The sequence below is a fragment of the Lacerta agilis genome, chromosome 15 (genome assembly GCF_009819535.1).
Source record: "Lacerta agilis isolate rLacAgi1 chromosome 15, rLacAgi1.pri, whole genome shotgun sequence".
In the NCBI taxonomy this organism is placed as follows: domain Eukaryota; kingdom Metazoa; phylum Chordata; class Lepidosauria; order Squamata; family Lacertidae; genus Lacerta; species Lacerta agilis.
In genome coordinates this window covers 38000141-38018525 of record NC_046326.1, presented here as the reverse complement: position 1 = coordinate 38018525, position 18385 = coordinate 38000141, and the positions used below count along the sequence as shown (strand labels likewise).

General features: G+C 45.9%; 1 protein-coding gene across 1 annotated transcript in view; it reads right to left on the bottom strand.

Moving 5' to 3' along the window:
- MYO19 (myosin XIX) overlaps positions 1-18385 on the bottom strand; it is a 27275-nt gene extending 8890 nt beyond the window's left edge. The window contains 24 exon segments of the mRNA XM_033171691.1: positions 362-538; positions 1627-1734; positions 1864-1920; positions 1922-1959; positions 1962-1985; positions 2930-2947; positions 2950-3002; positions 3338-3399; positions 3401-3466; positions 3468-3500; positions 3862-3951; positions 4298-4334; positions 4336-4372; positions 4790-4861; positions 6058-6173; positions 6396-6465; positions 7271-7403; positions 8853-8966; positions 9473-9582; positions 9585-9620; positions 10122-10182; positions 10184-10267; positions 10896-11037; positions 18103-18385. Coding sequence (XP_033027582.1) covers positions 362-538; positions 1627-1734; positions 1864-1920; positions 1922-1959; positions 1962-1985; positions 2930-2947; positions 2950-3002; positions 3338-3399; positions 3401-3466; positions 3468-3500; positions 3862-3951; positions 4298-4334; positions 4336-4372; positions 4790-4861; positions 6058-6173; positions 6396-6465; positions 7271-7403; positions 8853-8966; positions 9473-9582; positions 9585-9620; positions 10122-10182; positions 10184-10267; positions 10896-10955 — 1656 coding nt within the window. The 5' untranslated portion in view covers positions 10956-11037; positions 18103-18385.

Here is an 18385-nt window from a genome sequence, read left to right as displayed (position 1 = left end):
AGAGAACAGCATGCAAGTTCTGTTATGTGCAATGGAACTTCAAGCAGCACGCTTTAAGGAGCACTCCAAATCATTTGCCCATGTTTGTGTGCAGAAAGCTGTAGAAATAGCTGAAAGGCAACACATGGAGATCTGCAGTGATCATGGCAATGCATCCCTAATTATTATTGTTGTATAAGTTTAGTGTATAATCTTAGAAGTTTTTTGTTTTTGTTTTTTAATTGCAGAAGGGGGCATGGCTGTGACTATCACAAAGGAACCCTGCACATCTGAATTGGCCACTGGGGAAACCCAGCCAGATGGACGGGGTATAAATAATAAGTTGTTGTTGTTGCTGCTGCTATTGCATTACTGAGTGTACCTTGTTCTTTTCCACCATTCCTTCCACCTGATAGCGGACATCCCCAGCGTAATGGGAAACGATGAAGTTGGGCTCCTTACTAAACCGGTCCCTGCTAACACACCGGTTATCAGACAAAGCCACGTCAATCCGGGTTTGGAGCTGGCTGGTGTTGGAGGGTCTGTTGAGGCGGCATTCCTAAGAGAGAGAGATGGCAAGAATGGGGAAAGTTGGACTGACAGAAGTGGGGAGGGGGTGCCAAGTGAATTTTAATTGACGCTATGGAGAGCAGCTCTATCAGTAAAGTAAGTGTTTGCCATTGTGGGTAAATCAAACCTCTAACTACAAAGGCATTACCTCTCGAGTATTAGATCTGAGTGTCGGACTAGGACCTGGGAGACCAGGGTTCGATGATGATGATGATGATGATGATGATTATTATTATTATTATTTGTATCCCATCTTTTCCCCAGGCCAGGACTCAAGGTGACTTACACAAATTAAAACACACAGATAAAATACAAAAGCTGGAAACATGTAAAAGATAATTGCCACAAAGTAATTAAAATAATATTAAAAACTAATCTATTAAAATACAGATAAAGGTTCAAATCTCCACTCAGCCATGAAGTTCACTGATCATTCTTCCTGCTGTGATGTCAAATGTTTTTTTTGTGACCCACTCCACCCAAATTGTGTCCCTTAACATTAACATTTCTTGCTTTGCAAAACCCACCTTTACACTTTGGTCCCCGGAGGTCAACCATCGGTCAATGTGGGTCCTTGGTCAAAAAAGGCTAACCACCCATGTTCAAGACAAAATCTCTTACTCCCCTGCAAATAGGCTATGCTGCCTTTGTGAAAAAGTTCCCTTTATTACAGATGTTCAGGGTGTGAGTGCTAATGCTTATCAGCCAATGGGGAGCTGAAATATCACTATCCATGCACAAGATGGAAGATTACTGTTTTGTTTGTTACTATGGTATGCATTTTTGTGTTTTTATATTGTAAACTGCCCTGCGATCCTAGGATGAAGGCGGTATAAAAAGTTAGTTAGTTAGTAAATGACTGAATGAAGAAGACTGCAGGCTTGGGCTAGGGAACCATGAGATTGGCAGAAGCACAAGAAAATAAATTGCTTCTCCCTAATCCTAGTCCAACATTCTAACCACTATACCACACATATATATCCAACAGGGCCTAATCCATGGATGTCAGCACTCTCAGAAAGCCAGGAATGACTAGTGGTTTCAAAGCAGACCCAAATCACTGGAAACTGAGCTCACCTCATTCAGCAGAGAGAAGATGCTGACTGGACTGCCTTCGATTACATCCAGGCAGCACTGGTTGTCCTGGTAGTTGATGAAAGACCACTCCAGGCCTTCTGCAGCATACTCTCCTGGGGAAACAGAAGGAGGAGGAGGTGGGGCCACTCACAACATGTTGCCCAAGGCCCCCCCCCAATGTTGGAACTGGGTGTTGCAAAACAGCCCTCGTGAGAAGAACCCAAACATGGGCATTACCTGCTGGGCTTTGAGGAAATGGCCTACAAAATGCTGCTGCAGTTTCTCGTTGGCATAGGTTGATGCACAGCTGCTCCAGGTGGTTGTGCGGAAAGATTCAAAGCCGTAAACATCCAACAGACCTGGAAGTTGGGGTGGAGACAAGGCGGCTGATCCAGCAATCTGGGGTGCTTTGATTAAGACAATGTTCTGCCCTCCCCCACCCTGCTGCTCCAGGGTCGCCAATGTGGTGCCCGCGAAAAGTCTCTAGAAATATCCTCTCCAAACTCCACAGTGCACAAGAGAGGCTGTTGCTCTTCCTGCTCAACTCCTGTCTGCACTGGGGTGTAGAAAGCTGTCTCATATCAAGCAAGACGGTTGGTCTATATAGCTAAGTACTGTCTACACTGAACTGACAGCAGCTCGCCAGGGTTTCAGCAGGGAGTGTCTCCTACTCTTATCTGGAGATGCTGGGGAATGAACCTGAACAGCAGATACTCAGCCACTGAGCTGTGGGGCCCTTCCCACCAGTTGCCAGGATTGGACACCACCCGCTTTGAACAGAGTAGAGGAGCATACAGCTTCTCTCTATAAGCAAGCATGGAGGTGGCTGATGGAAGTGCCTTTTCCACCACTGATGGGGATGACTGAATTTTGGGGGGGTGGGGAGCAGGGCATGTTGACATCATTTGGTGGTCCTATCTCTCCTGCTCTTTTAGATGTGGCAGGCATTTTGTGTCATGGTGCATGTCCCATGGCAGCAATCTTGTGACTGGTGCCCACAATACTTCCTCAAAATTCAAAATATGCTCCGTGGCCCAAAACCCCACATTGTCAGCCTTCACCAGCAAGCAAAGGTGTAGTGGGATTCATGTGACCAATCTAGAAAGAAAGTTATTTGAAATTGAAAGTATTCCCCGCCTCCAACCCTTCCTCGGTCTGAATGATTTACATCCAGGCTGCAGAATCCAGCTTTTTAAAAGCACAGAGTCTGGATTTCATGGGTGCAAGATTCATACACATTTGTGTACACAGTCCAAATAACCCTTTCAATACCCCACACCCAGGAGGGATTGAAAAATGTTACCTATGAAGTTGCTCCAGACGAAGGATCTGCATTGATGCTTCCATTGATCACGGCCACCAGCCAGTCAAATACCCTGCAACAGAAAAACACTACTGTGCCATCCCAGTCGGCTGCAGAGACAGACACCCCGTTTGAAGCAGCTACAAAGGGAGGAGGCAGACACAGAGAAGCCTAAAAGTTTGTGGCACAGATCTTGTGCAGGGCTTAATCTTCTAGCCTAAAATCTGTTCAGTATTGAGACTGAGTCTTAGGACAAGTGAAAGAATGATCCCTTCCCCACCTTGCCTCCCCCAAAGCACGCATGCTTTGTGGCAGAGTTAACTTTGCAAAGATGGGCTCAAACCAACATTTAAAGCAATGGCCCTGCAAAGGTTGTCTGATAGCAGCTACAAAGTCCAGAGCACTTACTTGGCATAGACGAGCTTGGCAAGACAGTCCCTTCTCGTCCCACATTCGACCTTGGGGCAAGCCCTTCTTGAATACCTGCCGTTGCTTCCCAGCTGTTATCGTCCGGATCCGCAGTGTTTCCAGCAACCTGCTCTACAGGCACCTTTAATAATCTGGAAGCAGTCTTTGCAAATCCTGGGTTTGGAAGATTTTTTTTTTTTTAAGGTTCTGTGGCTATTTTAAAAAAATATTCCCACATAATCTTGCGGTTGTCCTTGGTTTAACCACTCATTCTTTCTGGGAGCAAGACAACTCAAAAGTTCACGACACAACGTTAAGCCAAAACCACACTTTAGTGATTTCCCTCTAAATACCCGCATGATGCTCTCTGTCTAAGCCATGGTTTGGAAGAATAAATTAGTGTGAAGGGGGCTACTGTAATTGTTGCCTACCATCCTGGGAACTTTGGTTGAAGGCTGTTCTAAAAAATATAATGAATAAAAAAACCAATTTGGTCAGGGATCGGAGGGATCATGGCGACTCACCTTGGCGCTGTCGTCCAGTTCACAAGGCTGCGACTCGTCCTCAGCCTCAGAGAACCAGATGTGACCCAGGTGGAGAAGAGCTGCTAATATCTGGGGGGGGGAGGAGGAGAGATATGAGTGCTTCAGGGGTGGGAGGAACACTCCTGGGGCACACAGCGACGATTCAGGTTAGCTAGGAGCCAGCACTCCAAATGTCCCTGCAGAATCTGGGTAGGAAGTCATCAATGTTCACACCCGCCAACAATTTAAGCCAGAGGTAGGGAACCTTTTTCACCTCAAGGACTGTAATTCCCTTGTGGGCAACTTTCTGAGGGCGACATACCACTGGGGAGTGTGGCCAGAGACATGCCACTCTCCATCCCTCCTTCCAGGCATTAGGAAGAGGCATTATCATAGTAAAGCCACTAGCAGGGCACAGATCTGTGTTTCAACCAACCTTGAAAACATTATTCTGCGTGGAGCAGTTCAAGCCCCGAGCGACATCGCCTCTCGGTCACCTCAAAGGAGTCCTCTGTGGAAGAGAAAGAGACCCCAGTTAGAGATGGAGATGGCATGTCTCTTAAGAGTATTATCCCCATTGGGAAGAAAGGTGTGAATGGTGCCGCTGGTGGGCGGGGCCTGAGGCAAATGTGGGAAGAGCAATGACTGCAAAATTTATCTTTGAATAGTAGCTTAGTTTCATACACACATTCACACACACCCCTCTCTAGCCTCCATCCAGGCAAAAATGTGGTAACAGTAACAACTCTTGAGGACCACAAGTTTCTAGTCCTCAACGCAGCAGCAGTTGCAACCCCCCTGACAGATAACCATCCAGCCTTTCCTTAATAGAGAGCCTACATTTATTTAAGCTGATTCTTAAACTTCCCCACTGCTTCCCCTAAAGCAGCTGAGGTTCCTTTTGCAATATATGGTCCCAAAGCAACACCTTCTAGAGTCTTTTCAGGATTTGGAAGCCAGCAGAATTTTGCTCCTTCGGGGACATCCCATTCCAGTCGTTCTTCGTGCTGGCACCTTTTGCATCTGGAAAGGAAGAGTAACAGTTCAGGCAATTCTCCTCAAAGCAAGCAATGGTAGCATAAGCAGCAAAATTATATCTGTGTGAATGTAGGGGAATGAGTAGAATGAGGCAAGAAAAGGGGAATCGGTCTTTCACATGAGATTTAAAAGCAATGGCACAATATGAACATCATGCCAAAACTATGGTGGTTGTAGCCAACCCCGTTCTACTCAGACCTGTTGAAATGAAGTGGACTTAAGTTAGTCATGCCCATTAGTTTCAATGGGTTTACTTTCGAGTAGAAGTCAGATACAACCCATGGTTTCCAAAGCGCACAACAGCCAAACAATGGATTTTGAGCAGCATGTCTGCTTTCATATTCTAAAATTTGTAGCTTATATTAAGAGAGGGAAAAGTTTGCATACAAACAAAAGAAGTAACGAAATGTATTACATCATGTGTTAGATAAAATTTAGCTGAAGACAAAACAATTATAATATTTCCATGCAAAGAGGCATTTGCCTAAACTAAGGAACTTACATACAGATTTGCCAATTTAAAAAATATGAAGGAATGAGGAGTTAACATCATTGTTTTCTTTACTCCCCAATTACTAGCAACATACAGAAATATAAATAAATATAAATAACATTGTTGTTGTTGTTCAGTCGTGTCCAACTCTTCGTGACCCCATGGACCAGAGCACGCCAGGCACGCCTATCCTTCACTGCCTCTCGCAGTTATGCACATACGTGTGCCTAAACTTACTTGTGCCTAAACTTGTGCCTAAACTTACACATACGTGTGCCTAAACTTACTTTCACAAAAACCCACACCTTGGAATAAATAAGAGCGACTACACAGAATCCATCCCTAGAATCGCCAGACAGGGCAGGGAGAGATCCCTGCCTGAAACCTGAAGTGCTGCTGCCACCCAGTGTAGACAATACTGAGCTAGATGGACCAATGATCTGACCTGGTATGAAGGCTGCTTCCTGTGTTAATTAACTGACATTAAATTATTTCAGGGGATTTGCTCTTTGTGTTCAGTTGATTTAGTAATACTAATCAAGTTTAAGTTACCGATTTTGGGACCCTCAAAGGAGCAGAAGCTAGTTACTAACTGTGCATTCCTCCACATGTAAACATACAAAAAGGAAAGGTCATGTATTTGAAATAATAACAACATAAAAGACCGATGGCACAAACCTGGTAGAAGATATGAAAGTTCCTTTCACAGGGGGCTTGGTAGGCAACTCTTGTTTTCTCTAGCAGGAAAGTCTGGATGGAAGCGCTTGTTAGATGCTGAGACCTGGAGAAAAATGCTCAGAAATCATTTTTCATTATATTTCTAAATATGTGGTAGTTTGTGAACCTCATCAACCCCAAGGATGCATGCCAAGTTCAGCACATGTTTTCATGGCAATAAAGACAGCACAAAATTTGCAGTCTGGAACTGGTGGCAATGTCAGCCAACTTCAGTGCTGTCCAGTTGTATGTGTGTATCTCTCTGTTTTTGTTTTTAAATCCATACCTGTTTAACTGAAGCTGGATGTATTTGCCGAAACGGCTGCTGTTGCTGTTCCGAAGGGTACATGCGTTTCCTGCGAAGTCCAACCCAAGTAGAGAACAATAGAAGAGGCAGATAAATTATCAAAAATCAAAAACAACACACCAGTCAAGGCAATTCTCCCTCTTAAGGAAGCAAATGTAGCGGATTGACAGACTCTGAGAATAGACAGTTCACCATCCATATGGACACAATGGGAAATCCCTGTTACTGTAAAATAGGGTTGCCATATGGCTGGAATTTCCCGGACATAGCCGGAATACTGCAGACGTAAACAGTGTCCAGGCGGAAATCTCAAAAATGTCCAGGAAAATCCGGAGGTATGGCAACCCATGTCGGCAGTGTCGTTTTTCCTTTAAAATAGCTCCAAAAAAGCTCAATAACTTTGGGCAAAACTAAAAATTGCTCAACAACTTTGGCAAAAAAATCCCCTTTCTGTCTGGATTCTCACTTTTTGAAATATGGCTACCCTATTGTAGAACAGAAATGCGAAACTCCTGGCCTGCTAGACCATTGCCTCCAAGCCACACACATCTGTACCACCTGATGTCATATGTGGTATCAGGTGTGCAGCACACTAAGAAATGGCTGCAGATCAACAACTGGGAGCCTTAAAGTGTACCGATTGGTACTTGGAAGGCAGTTTTCTATTTGGTGACTTTTTAAATTCAATTTGAAATGAAAGCCCAACTGGGATTCTTTCCACTCAGGAAGCTTTCGGGTCATGGTTCGCCTGCTGTCCACAGAACCCAAACCACAGTTCACACAATCTGTGGTTTGGCAGTTTGATCTGTGCTGCTACACTTGCAGGAATGTATCTATTCAAAAGTCATATTTACCAAAGGCTTCCATCACTGGGTTGGAGTCCAACACCCTCTTCTCTATCCTTTCCACTGCCACACTGCCTTTGGGGATGGTGGAGGACGAGGCGACCGTGGCGTAAAATTTCATCAGGCAACGGGAGGTCCATGTCTGGAAAGATGGCCATGAATGTGAGCTGTGGGCTGCTCTTGACAGATGTCATTGAATCAAGAAAGGTGTTTACAGGGAGGAAAAGAGGGGGAGCTGCTTCAACGAGGCCACAAATGAAGAGCTAGCATTTTGAGACTGTTCCCACATGCACAGAACTTGCTGCTGAATGCGTGAACAGGCACTGCTCAAGTTACAGGTAGGTAGCCATGTTGGTCTGCTGTAGTCGAAACAAAATAAAAACTTCCTTCCAGTAGCACCTTAGAGAACAACTAAGAAGTGTGCATGCACACGAAAGGTCATACCAATAACAAACTTAGTTGGTCTCTAAGGTGCTACTGGAAGGAAGTTTTTTTATTTTGCATTTTGTTTAGGCACTGCTCAGCTCACCTATGTGCTAAACAGAATGGCCAATGACTGTGGGAAACTTGGACTCATATGCTCCAACCTTCCTTCTCCTTCCACATTTATCAATATAGTAAAAAATGTTACCTCAACTGCCATCAGTGCCAATACCGGGACAGGGAACAGGAAATAAATGCCAGCCAACCAAGTCTTAAACATACCAAACACATACTAAAATGTTCAGAACAAATAAAGCTGCAAAAAACTACAGAACAAGTAAAACAATCCACCACCTCGAACCCTGCGATCAGCAGGTGAGGTGTGGGTGCTGCCACGGGGGGCTGGCTGGCGCCGACCTGCAGCACGGCCTTTTCCAGTGGTGGCTCCCAGTTTGTGGAATAGCCTCCCTGGGGAGGTGCATCTGTCTCCCTCAATACTGACTTTTCAGGATGATTTGAAAAAAATTCATGTTTACCCAAATGATTGATGGCTGAAAGATACTGATCCAGACAACCCTGAAATCATTGGCTGAGGGAATGTGATTGCTTTTATGCTGTTTTTGAATGTTTCTAATTATCTTGTTTTAATGATATGTTTGTGGCCCTGGTGAGATATATAATAAATAAACAGTTTACACAGCTCTAAAATGCCTGAGCATATAAAGAAGGTCTTGGCCTGGGGCCAAAATGACAGCACTGGCACTGGTTGAGGGAATGCGGCCCTTGAGTCGAAAAAGGTTCCCCACTCCTGGGTCAGAATAAGTCACGGTTTCCCAAGCTTGGATTCAATAGGAAACTGCAGTGTTTTATCAAAACCAAAAGTAGATGGCTCATAAGGACACTTGGAGAAAGCTCCCTGCATGTGGCAAACTATGACATCAGGGCTACATCGCACCTTTCTCAGATATGGTAGCTGTCCACATGCAGGGAACTTTGCACAGATCGGAAAAAGCCTTGCACCTTGAGGTAATGCATAAGAGATAAAAGAAAAAGTTCTGTTCGCTGTTCACCTACACAAGCCACCCATCCAGCAACATGGCCTTCACCCAGAGATGGGCAGGCAGGCAGACGATCCCAGAAAGATGCCTGAAGGAAGTCTTTCCCTTACCTTCCCAGCTCCGCTTTCGCCACTCACAATGATGGACTGGTTTACAGGCGGGATCTGGCTCTGGACATTCCTGTAGGTCTCCTCTGCTACCACGAAAACATGAGGTTTGAGTTCCTAAGAAGCAAAAGAACGAACACAGGTGTGTTTTTGGAAGGAAAAAAGCTGCTGTCAGGTGCAGCTCACTAAATACAGGGGTGGAGAACCGGTGGCCTCTGGATCTTGCAGACTTCGGCCCCCATCATCCATGACCATGGGCCACCCTGGCAAGGGATGATGGGAACTGTAGTCCCTTGGATCCCTAGATCTTTCTGCACACCAGCTCTCATCATCCCTAACCATTGGGCCAGCCAGACTGGCTGGGGCTGATGGGATTGGAGTCCAAAAGGCAGTGGAGGGTTGCATCTGTTCCCCACCCCTGGGTTAATGCTTAGTGGGAACTTAAGGGCGATGATGGATGCAGGGCAGATGGGAAGCCTGCAAACCTTCCCTACCTCATCATGCCTTCTGTTCCAAAAGTGCAGCATTTACAGCTCCTTTTTAAAGCCACCATCTATCTTTGGGGAAAGATCTCATTTGGCATGGGCTGAGCTGGTGCAGTTCTCCCTCTACCCCTCACTCACCTGAAGGCGGGGAGCAGTGTGGTAGTCCCTCATGAGCTCCAGCGAGTAGAGAGGCGGTATTGGCCGAAAGGGGTTGACTGCTACCAGGCTGCTGCCGGCATTGGTGTAAACACGTCGATGGTGTATCTCGCTTGCAGGCACTTCAGGACTGAGGACAGTGGAAGGTTCATCAATGGCAAGAAATGTGCTATTTCATGTTTCCAAATTCAACCTCCTTTTTTCCCCACACAAGACAGGAGTGGGGAATCTGTAAGACTTCAAATGTGGAGCTGTAGCCCAGCAATATCTAGAGAGATATAGCTTCCCTCACTGCTGGTATAAATTATAGACAGCTGGGGGACCAGGGTCTTTTTAGTCAGCCCCAATCCTAAGAAGAGGAGGGTTTATTTGGGGGTGGGAGGGGTGCAATGGAAGAACTGCACTAGGAGAAATGAGTTTCTTCCTTGCATGTGGGAGAATAATCCAGTCACATCCTGCTGTGACCAAAAAAACGGAGACCATGGCAGACAGCAAGAAGTAGGCCCACAGCCTGGGGTGCCGGGTGATGCTGAGGGCTGCATGAAATTGGACCGAGGGCCACAGGTTCACCACCTCGGTCTGCTATGACATGTGAATGTGCAGTGGTTGTTTGTTTGTTTTTAAAACCTACCAGTTGTGGTGGTCACAGGATTCACTTTGGTAAGGTCATCAAAGCAATGAAGCTGCCGTTCGGTCACCCAAGAAGGATTTGACATCTTCCCCGAGACCATTCTCCTCATCACAACTGGTGGCCGGGTGACTCTTTGTGCCATTCACCTGAAGGAAGAGGCAGAAGGAAATGCCACTAAGTGACCAAAACACCAGGATTGTGATTTGCCATATAAAAAGCTGCCCTGAAGTAAGTCTACAAGCAGGTAGGGCTGGGATCAGCTCCTGCCTGAAACCCTGGAGACCCGCCACCCAGTCGGAAGTCCTGGGTTCATCCTTGGCACCTCCAGGCACAGAGGAAAAAACTCCTCTGAAATTCTGGAGCCTCTATCCATCAGTGTACACAATACTTAGCTAGATTGATCAAAGGCCTGCCTCAGTTTAAGGCAGATTCCTATGTTTCTATCAGAGTTGGCCCTTAAATTCAGAACCATGAGGACTAGATTCTTGCTTTAATTTAGGGAAGAGCTGTAGCTCAGCACTAAAGGCCCTGTTCTGTTTGGAGAAGGTCTCAGGGTCAGTCCCCAGCAGCTAGGAGAAACTCGCTGCCTGGAACCCTGAAGAGCTGCTGCCAGCCAGTGCAGATAGTACTGAGCTAGATGGACCCAGTGGCAGACTCGGTATCAGGCAGCTCCTTAGCTTCTGGACAGGCAGCCATATGGTCTGCTCCCTGGATGGCTTGCTGGCACTACTGGAAGCCTTTCCATATTACCATCTTAGCTTTCCCTGACATTACCTGCTTGGGCATTTCCCTTCTCATTTTGGGGGGCTTTGAAGTTCGTGTTGGAGAATGCATTGGAGTACTAGCAGCTTGGCAAAATCTCAACGGTGGTGGACTTCAGGTTGCAGGAAATCTCAGGCAAGAGAAACGAGGAGCCCTGAAAAGAATGAAGAAGGTTGTTTACTTGAAGCGGTTTTTGGCAACCTGCAATATGCTACTGAGTGTGACAGGGAAGACTCAATGGGCCGCGTGAGAGATAACTCATGGGGTGGGGAACCTTTTTTTCAGCCTATGGGCCACACTCCCTTCTAGGCCACATGCCAGTTAGGTGTGTTTTGTTGTTGTTCAGGTCGTTCAGTCGTGTCCGACTCTCTCGTGACCCCATGGACCAGAGCACGCCAGGCACGCCTATCCTTCACTGCCTCTCGCAGTTTGGCCAACTCATGCTAGTAGCTTCAAGAAACACTGTCAAACCATCTCATCCTCTGTCGTCCCTTCTCCTTGTGCCCCTCATCTTTCCCAACATCAGGGTCTTTTCTAGGGATTCTTCTCTCTCATGAGGTGGCCAAAGTACTGGAGCCCTCAACTTCAGGATCTGTCCTTCTAGTGAGTACTCAGGGCTGATTTCTTTGAGAATGGATAGGTTTGATCTTCTTGCAGTCCATGGGACTCTCAAGAGTCTCCTCCAGCACCATAATTCAAAGCATCAATCTACGGCGATCAGCCTTCTTGATGGTCCAGCTCTCACTTCCGTACATTACTACTGGGAAAAACCATAGCTTTAACTACACGGACTTTTGTCGGCAAGGTGATGTCTTTGCTTTTTAAGATGCTGTCTAGGTTTGTCATTGCTTTTCTCCAAGAAGCAGGCGTCTTCTAATTTCGTGACTGCTGTCACCATCTGCAGTGATCATGGAACCCAAGAAAGTAAAATCTCTCACTGCCTCCATTTCTTCCCCCTTCTATTTGCCAGGAGGTGATGGGGACCAGTGGCCATGATCTTAGTTTTCTTGATGTTGAGCTTCAGACCATATTTTGCGCTCTCTTCTTTCACCCTCATTAAAAGGTTCCTTTAATTCTTCCTCACTTTCTGCCATCAAGGTAGTATCATCAGCATATCTGAGGTTGTTGATATTTTTTCCCGGCAATCTTAATTCCGGTTGGAGATTCATCCAGTCCAGCCTTTCGCATGATGAATTCTGCATATAAGTTAAATAAGCAGGGAGACAATATACAGCCTTGTCGTACTCCTTTCCCAATTTTGAACCAATCAGTTGTTCCATATCCAGTTCTAACTGTAGCTTCTTGTCCCACATAGAGATTTCTCAGGAGGCAAATGAGGTGATCCGGCACTCCCATTTCTTTAAGAACTTGCCATAGTTTGCTGTGGTCGACACAAGTCAATGCTTTTGCATAATCAATGAAGCAGAAGTAGATGTTTTTCTGAACTCTCTGGCTTTCTCCATAATCCAGCGCATGTTTGCAATTTGGTCTCTGGTTCCTCTGCCCTTCGAAATCCAGCTTGCAACTTCTGGGAGTCTCGGCGTCCACATACTGGCTTAAGCCTGCCTTGTAGAATTTAAGCATAAGTAGAATTTAAGCATAAAAGGTGTGTTTTACTTAGGCTAATTTCTCCATATACTCACACACACTGCTTTCTCTCCTCCATCCAAGCAAACAAGGGGCCCTTATCAGAACCAAGGGCACCTTACAGCCAGATACCAACACTCAAGGAAGGTGCAAAACAAAACAGAGAAGAGGGTGTGACCTAGAGGGCTGCATATGCATCCAGTCCAACTTTTTTAGATTAAAAAACGGGGGTGCATGTTTCCCAGGTCATGCTCCTGGGTGAGGCATGTGACCTGCGCTGCTATCTCCCCCCACCCCACAAGTGCTTTTTCAGGGTGTGAGATCACAGCCACCCAAAATACCTGCCACGATTTCACATGGAGAAATGGAACTGCCCCCCCTTTTTTCTCATACCAAGAACAAACTCAGTTGGTCTCTAAGGTGCTACTGGAAAGAATTTTCTATTTTGTTTTGTTTATATCCTGTGAGGGAAGATCTGTAGCTTGGTCCTGTGTTGTATCGCCAGCATCTCCAGGTACGGCTAAGAATGCCGCTACCTATATTCCAGCGCTCTGAGCAACAGCAAGCGTCTGGGTCTAGCGAGGCAAAGTGGGGCCTGGGGAATTTTCCCAGGGCCAATTATGCAAAATTGAATGGAAGGGGCAACATCACAAATCCCTAAATGAAAAAACAGTTTAGAGGAATATCTGTTTGCACTCTGGCGTCCTTTTGGATTAAGGTAGCAAAGTGGATCTTCCTCCTTCCTTAAATGTAAGGTTTCCCGGCTGTTATAAACAGATTTGTGGGAGGAGGGGAAGGCAGGCCTGTGGGGGGGAAAACGGCAGCAGAACATTTTTGCACGGGCGTGACCGGTGGAAAGTTACACGCCAGGGGAAAAACAAAAACAAAAAAACCATCCAGCAACCCAGACTGCTGGTTCTATCCAGCAGCAGCAAAATCAGCCAGCTGCAGCCAGCAGATTTAAGCTATGGGATGTTGTTTTAATTAACCTCCCCAGTGATCATTCCACTGGTTAGGATTCCCCCATCAAAAATAATTATGCTTAAGAGATAGTCCAATATTATTCACTGGACAGCTACTATTCATGGGATTTGCAATAAAATGTTGCAGCATGGAATGTGCCCATTCAGGCTTCCTGCAATCCTGGTTATTCCATTCCCAGTTACCCACTCTCCAAGTTATCTGCAGGAGGCTGGTTTTACCTCTGCTCCCTTATGTTGGGTAATATCCAACATCAGCCATGCTGAGAGTTACACCCATTCTTCTTGCTTCTCTATACTCCTGCACTAATGAGAGAAGACCCTGAACCAAGTCTTCAGTCCACACCAGAGTATGCAGGAGAGGGGACTGGTGGCAATCACAAATCGTGGCTGGCTAGTAAGCCAAAGCAGGATTTGTGGACCACCAATTAGGATTCCCTTATTTTCTGATGTTCAGGGGGGTGAGTGCCAGTCCAATAAACCAGCCCCATCCACGCAAATCAGCAGGCCCAGGTGTAGGAGGTAGGGAGAAGCACTAAGTTTGGCAGCAGTACAAAGGAGTGGGGCGCAAAGAGGAGATAGGGCTCCAAAGACAGCCCAAACGAACACTGAACATGCTTAGTGGTATGGAATGCTGACTGTCTGAAGTCAATAACATTGGGGGGGAAAAACCCACATCGGGAACACTAAAGGTATTCTTTCCTTAACTCTGAAGATCCATTGTTGGCCTCTTTGTGGATTACAAGTTACCCTTTAAACAACCTGTCCTGCTTATAAAGGATTATTAGAACAGATTTCCACACACAAACACACTCTTCAGCTGGGTGCCAAGGGCAGTATTTGCGGTAACAGCAATGTGTGATATCTCATTCAGGATTCAAGAGCATTAAAATCCCCTTGGCGGACCAGACCAAAAATCCATCCAGTGGCCTGTCTCCAACAGAAGACAGTTGTGATGCTTCTGGGAAGCTCCCAAACAGGACACGATGGGAATTTAACCACTTCTGATTGGTGCAGTCAAACCTCTTCTTACGTCCGCCTCCGCTCACGTCCATTTCGCCCAATGTCAGCAGCAAACCCGGAAGTAACTGGCGGGCTTGTCGCTGTTCGTGCCTGCACACAACGGCGCCTCTCCCAGTGACCCGTTTCGACTTCCGGACGGGCCTCCGGAACGATTGTGGTTGTGAGTAGAGGTACTTAAGAAATGTTAAAACAAAATAAAAATTTCTTTCCGGTTAGCACCTTAGAGACCGACTAGGTTTGTTCTTGGTATGAGCTTTCGTGTGCATGCATGTTGTATTTTAAGTATGGGAGGAGAACGTAAAGGCAGCAATGAGGGAGGATTCCCGCTTCTGTGCAACAGCTGAGAAGCCAGTGAGCATTCGAGAAGTGACTCAATAAGCTTGGAACATTTTAAGGCCTTGCAATCAAGTGTTCGGCCACGACCCTGGGACCTTAGATGTCAGTATGAAGGCAGAAGAGCAGAGGAGAGAAGGAAGGGCCTTTGTGCATTAGGAGACACTAACAGATCCTTGCCCCACCCCTCCCTCCTTACAACAGCCCCCCAGTACATAATTGTTGGCCAACGAACTAAAGCAATCCAGCCCATGTATCACAATATAAACAGCACAGCTCCCTGCTGCAACCACACTGCTCTGGTCAACTTAAGTTTGCACTTTCTCTCGCCAGAAGCAGAGGAAAATGAGGAAAGATGGGCAAACAGCTCAGTGGTACAGCAATCTACTCTGCAGGCTGAAGGTGCCAGGCTCAGTTTCCAGGTGGGGGATGGGAGGACTTGTCTGAAATCCCAGAGAGCCACTGCCAGTCAGTGTGAATGATACTGAGCAACAGAGACTGATAACCCAACTGCAACTTTCTATGTTTCAAATACTTTCATTAATTTCTGTAGACACTTAAGGGCTAGAAATTTGGGTTGTTGTTGTTGTTGTTTACTATAAATGAACATCTGGAGTCTATACAAAATGGCACTTAAATGTGTGGAATGAGCTTAGGTCAGTGGCAGACATATTTTGCATGCACAAGGTTGCAGGTTCAATCCCCGGCATCTCCAGGTAGGAAATGGGCAAAACAGTCGTCTAAAGCCCTGCAGAGCTGCTGCCAGTCAGTATAGACAACAATGCGCTAGATGGATGAATGGTCTGACTCGGTATCAGACAGCTTTCTATGTTCCTAAAAAGCGAAATCTGGTTTACAGATGTGTATTTTTCATTTCATCCTGAAAACTGGATACTCTGTTACATCTGTTTAGGCACCAGGCAAAAACATTCCTCTTATCACAGGCCTTTGGCTAATTAAACAATCTATGGTCTTTTAAATTGCATTTATGTAGGTTACTATACTATGGTAAGTATTTTTGTATTTTTATATTGCAAACTGCCCTCTGATCCTCAGATGAAGGGCAGAATAGAAATAAATAACAATAACAACAACAACAACAACAATAATAAATAATACAGTGGTACCTCGGGTTACAGATGCTTCAGGTTACAGACTCTGCTAACCCAGAAATAGTACCTCGGGTTAAGAACTTTACTTCAGGATGAGAACAGAAATCGCGCGTCGGTGGCATGTCGGCAGCGGGAGGTCCCATTAGCTAAAATGGTACCTCAGGTTAAGAACAGTTACAGATTAAGAATGGACCTCCAGAACGAATTAAGTTCTTAACCCGAGGTACCACTGCACTGTCTTTCAGCTTTAGTGTATTCAAGGCCTTCCAAAGTTTTATTTACAGTATTTATAATTTATTTATTCTGTTTTTAGTCAACAATAATCTCCCAGATCAAGTAATGTCAAAAATAGGAGAGACAGGCCCTGGCATCAAGCTTACAAACAAAAAAGGCCAGAAACAATAAAGGAAAGGCAGAGTGGAAGGAAAAGGAAAGGGAGCGGGATAGGGAGAGATCAGCACTTCAAGGCCCAAACTAAGTTGTGAGCAAACTGGTCTCCTTTGGACGCTGCTGGACTCAAACTCCCATCAGCCCCAGACAACATGGCAAATGATCAGGGATTATGGGAGACATAGTTCAGCATCAACAGGAGGGGGGGGACAGCTTCCCCATCCCTCATCTGTGGTGATCAGCTAAGAGAGCAAACTTTGAGCCTCCAAGTAGAGGGACAGTCTACCTGAATACTGGGGTCCCACAGCAGGATGGAAGAGCTGACACCTTCTTGTTCCGCTTGTGGATTTCCGGAGACCCCGGATAGTCATCATTGGCAACGGATGTCCTGAACTTTGGGTTTGATCAAGCAAGGTCAATGTACTTTTTTTTTTAAGTCACGTGATGTGACACATTGTTGTTTCAATGACAGAAAATGCTGTATTTCGAATTAGCTTTACCCAGTGTGCCTTGCACACTTTTTTTGTCAACAAAGAAAAGTCCAAAGGCCCCAAAAGATTCACCCAGTTATTAGCAAAGCTTGCCTAGACACACACTCCAATTTCAAGCAAGCCTCTGCTCCAAGTGGGACATGTTTTGAAACCTCTAGAGTTCAGATTAACAAAGGATCTGACCTATCCACTCTGAGCCTCCACAGCCAGAGGGTATAAAATTGACCACCCCTTTATAACTAAATTTCACAACAGCCCTATGAGGGAGGTAAGACTGATTCTCCCTAATCCCAGTTCAATGTGCGGGGAACCTTTGGCCCTCCAGATGTTGCTGAACTACAATTCCCATCATCTCTGACAATTGGTTATGTTTGCTGGGGCTGATGGGAGTTGTAGTTCAGCAAAATCTGGAGGGCCTAGGCATCCTATACCTGTACATGTTTAGTCAGAAGACAGTACTGCTATGTTCAGTGTGCTTACTCCCAGGTAAGTGTGTTGATATTATAGAATCATAGCAGCCTATTTGTAGAGCTAAAATTGAAAAGGGGTGGGGTAGTCATTGAAAAGCCAAATGAAAGAAACCCCCAAAAGGTATAAACATACAACATTGGACAGGAACACATCAGAAAATGTAGAAGCTTAAAGCCAGGGATCAGCAACACTTACACTTATTATTATTATTTATGCAAGTTTCTCTACCCCACTCTTCAAGCCAATGCCTAAGTGTGACTAACCAAAAATAGTTAACACATAAAATCAAAATAGATGAAACTTAAAATATAACAAACAACAAACTAAAGGCAGTGATTTATATATTCAGTTATGAGAGAGGGGGTACTGAGGGATTTCAAAATCAGACCCTCGCTCACCTTGCACAGAAATAAAGGAGATGTCTTATACAGAGTCAGACTACTGGTCTATCTAGCTCAGTGTTGTCTCCACTGACTGGCAGCAGCTCTTCAGGCAGAGGCCACTCCCAGCCCCACTCCAAGATTCAGGGGATTGAACCTGGGACCTTCTAAATGCCAAGTAGATGTTCTACCACTGAGCTATGGTCCTTTCCCACTAGGATCCTTCCTTTGCTCTTCAATGAGTGGGGAAAGAACTCTGCACACCCTTAAGGGAACTCTTGCTTCATTCCCTTTCTGAAGCAGCATGTGGAGTAGGGGGGAGGGAATAAGTTGTGGGGCTTAAACTAAGAGATCTGGATTTTTGGAGAGGAAGAGAGAAATAACTACATTTATAAGGAACAGATGAAAGACAGCCGACAGAGAGAAAGAGATTTCAGACTAAATGGTCTCACCCGTTCCATGTACCGGTATATACTGTATGGAGAAGGAGAGGATCGAGAGCGACCGGCGAAAGGCAACGTCCTCCGGAGGTAGGCGAAGGAGAGGCTAAGGACGGCTCAGCCAGTCCCGGGCAAAGGCGGAGCTGGAGGCGGAGGCTGCTGGGTTTGAATCGGAAGGGCTTCCAGACTCCCTGGAAGATCCGGATTTGACGCCCCGCCTCTGGGACGCGGAGCCCCATTTCGGACTCCAGGGGGAATCTGGAGCGCGCACAGCACCGCAGCTTTGCAGCGTCAG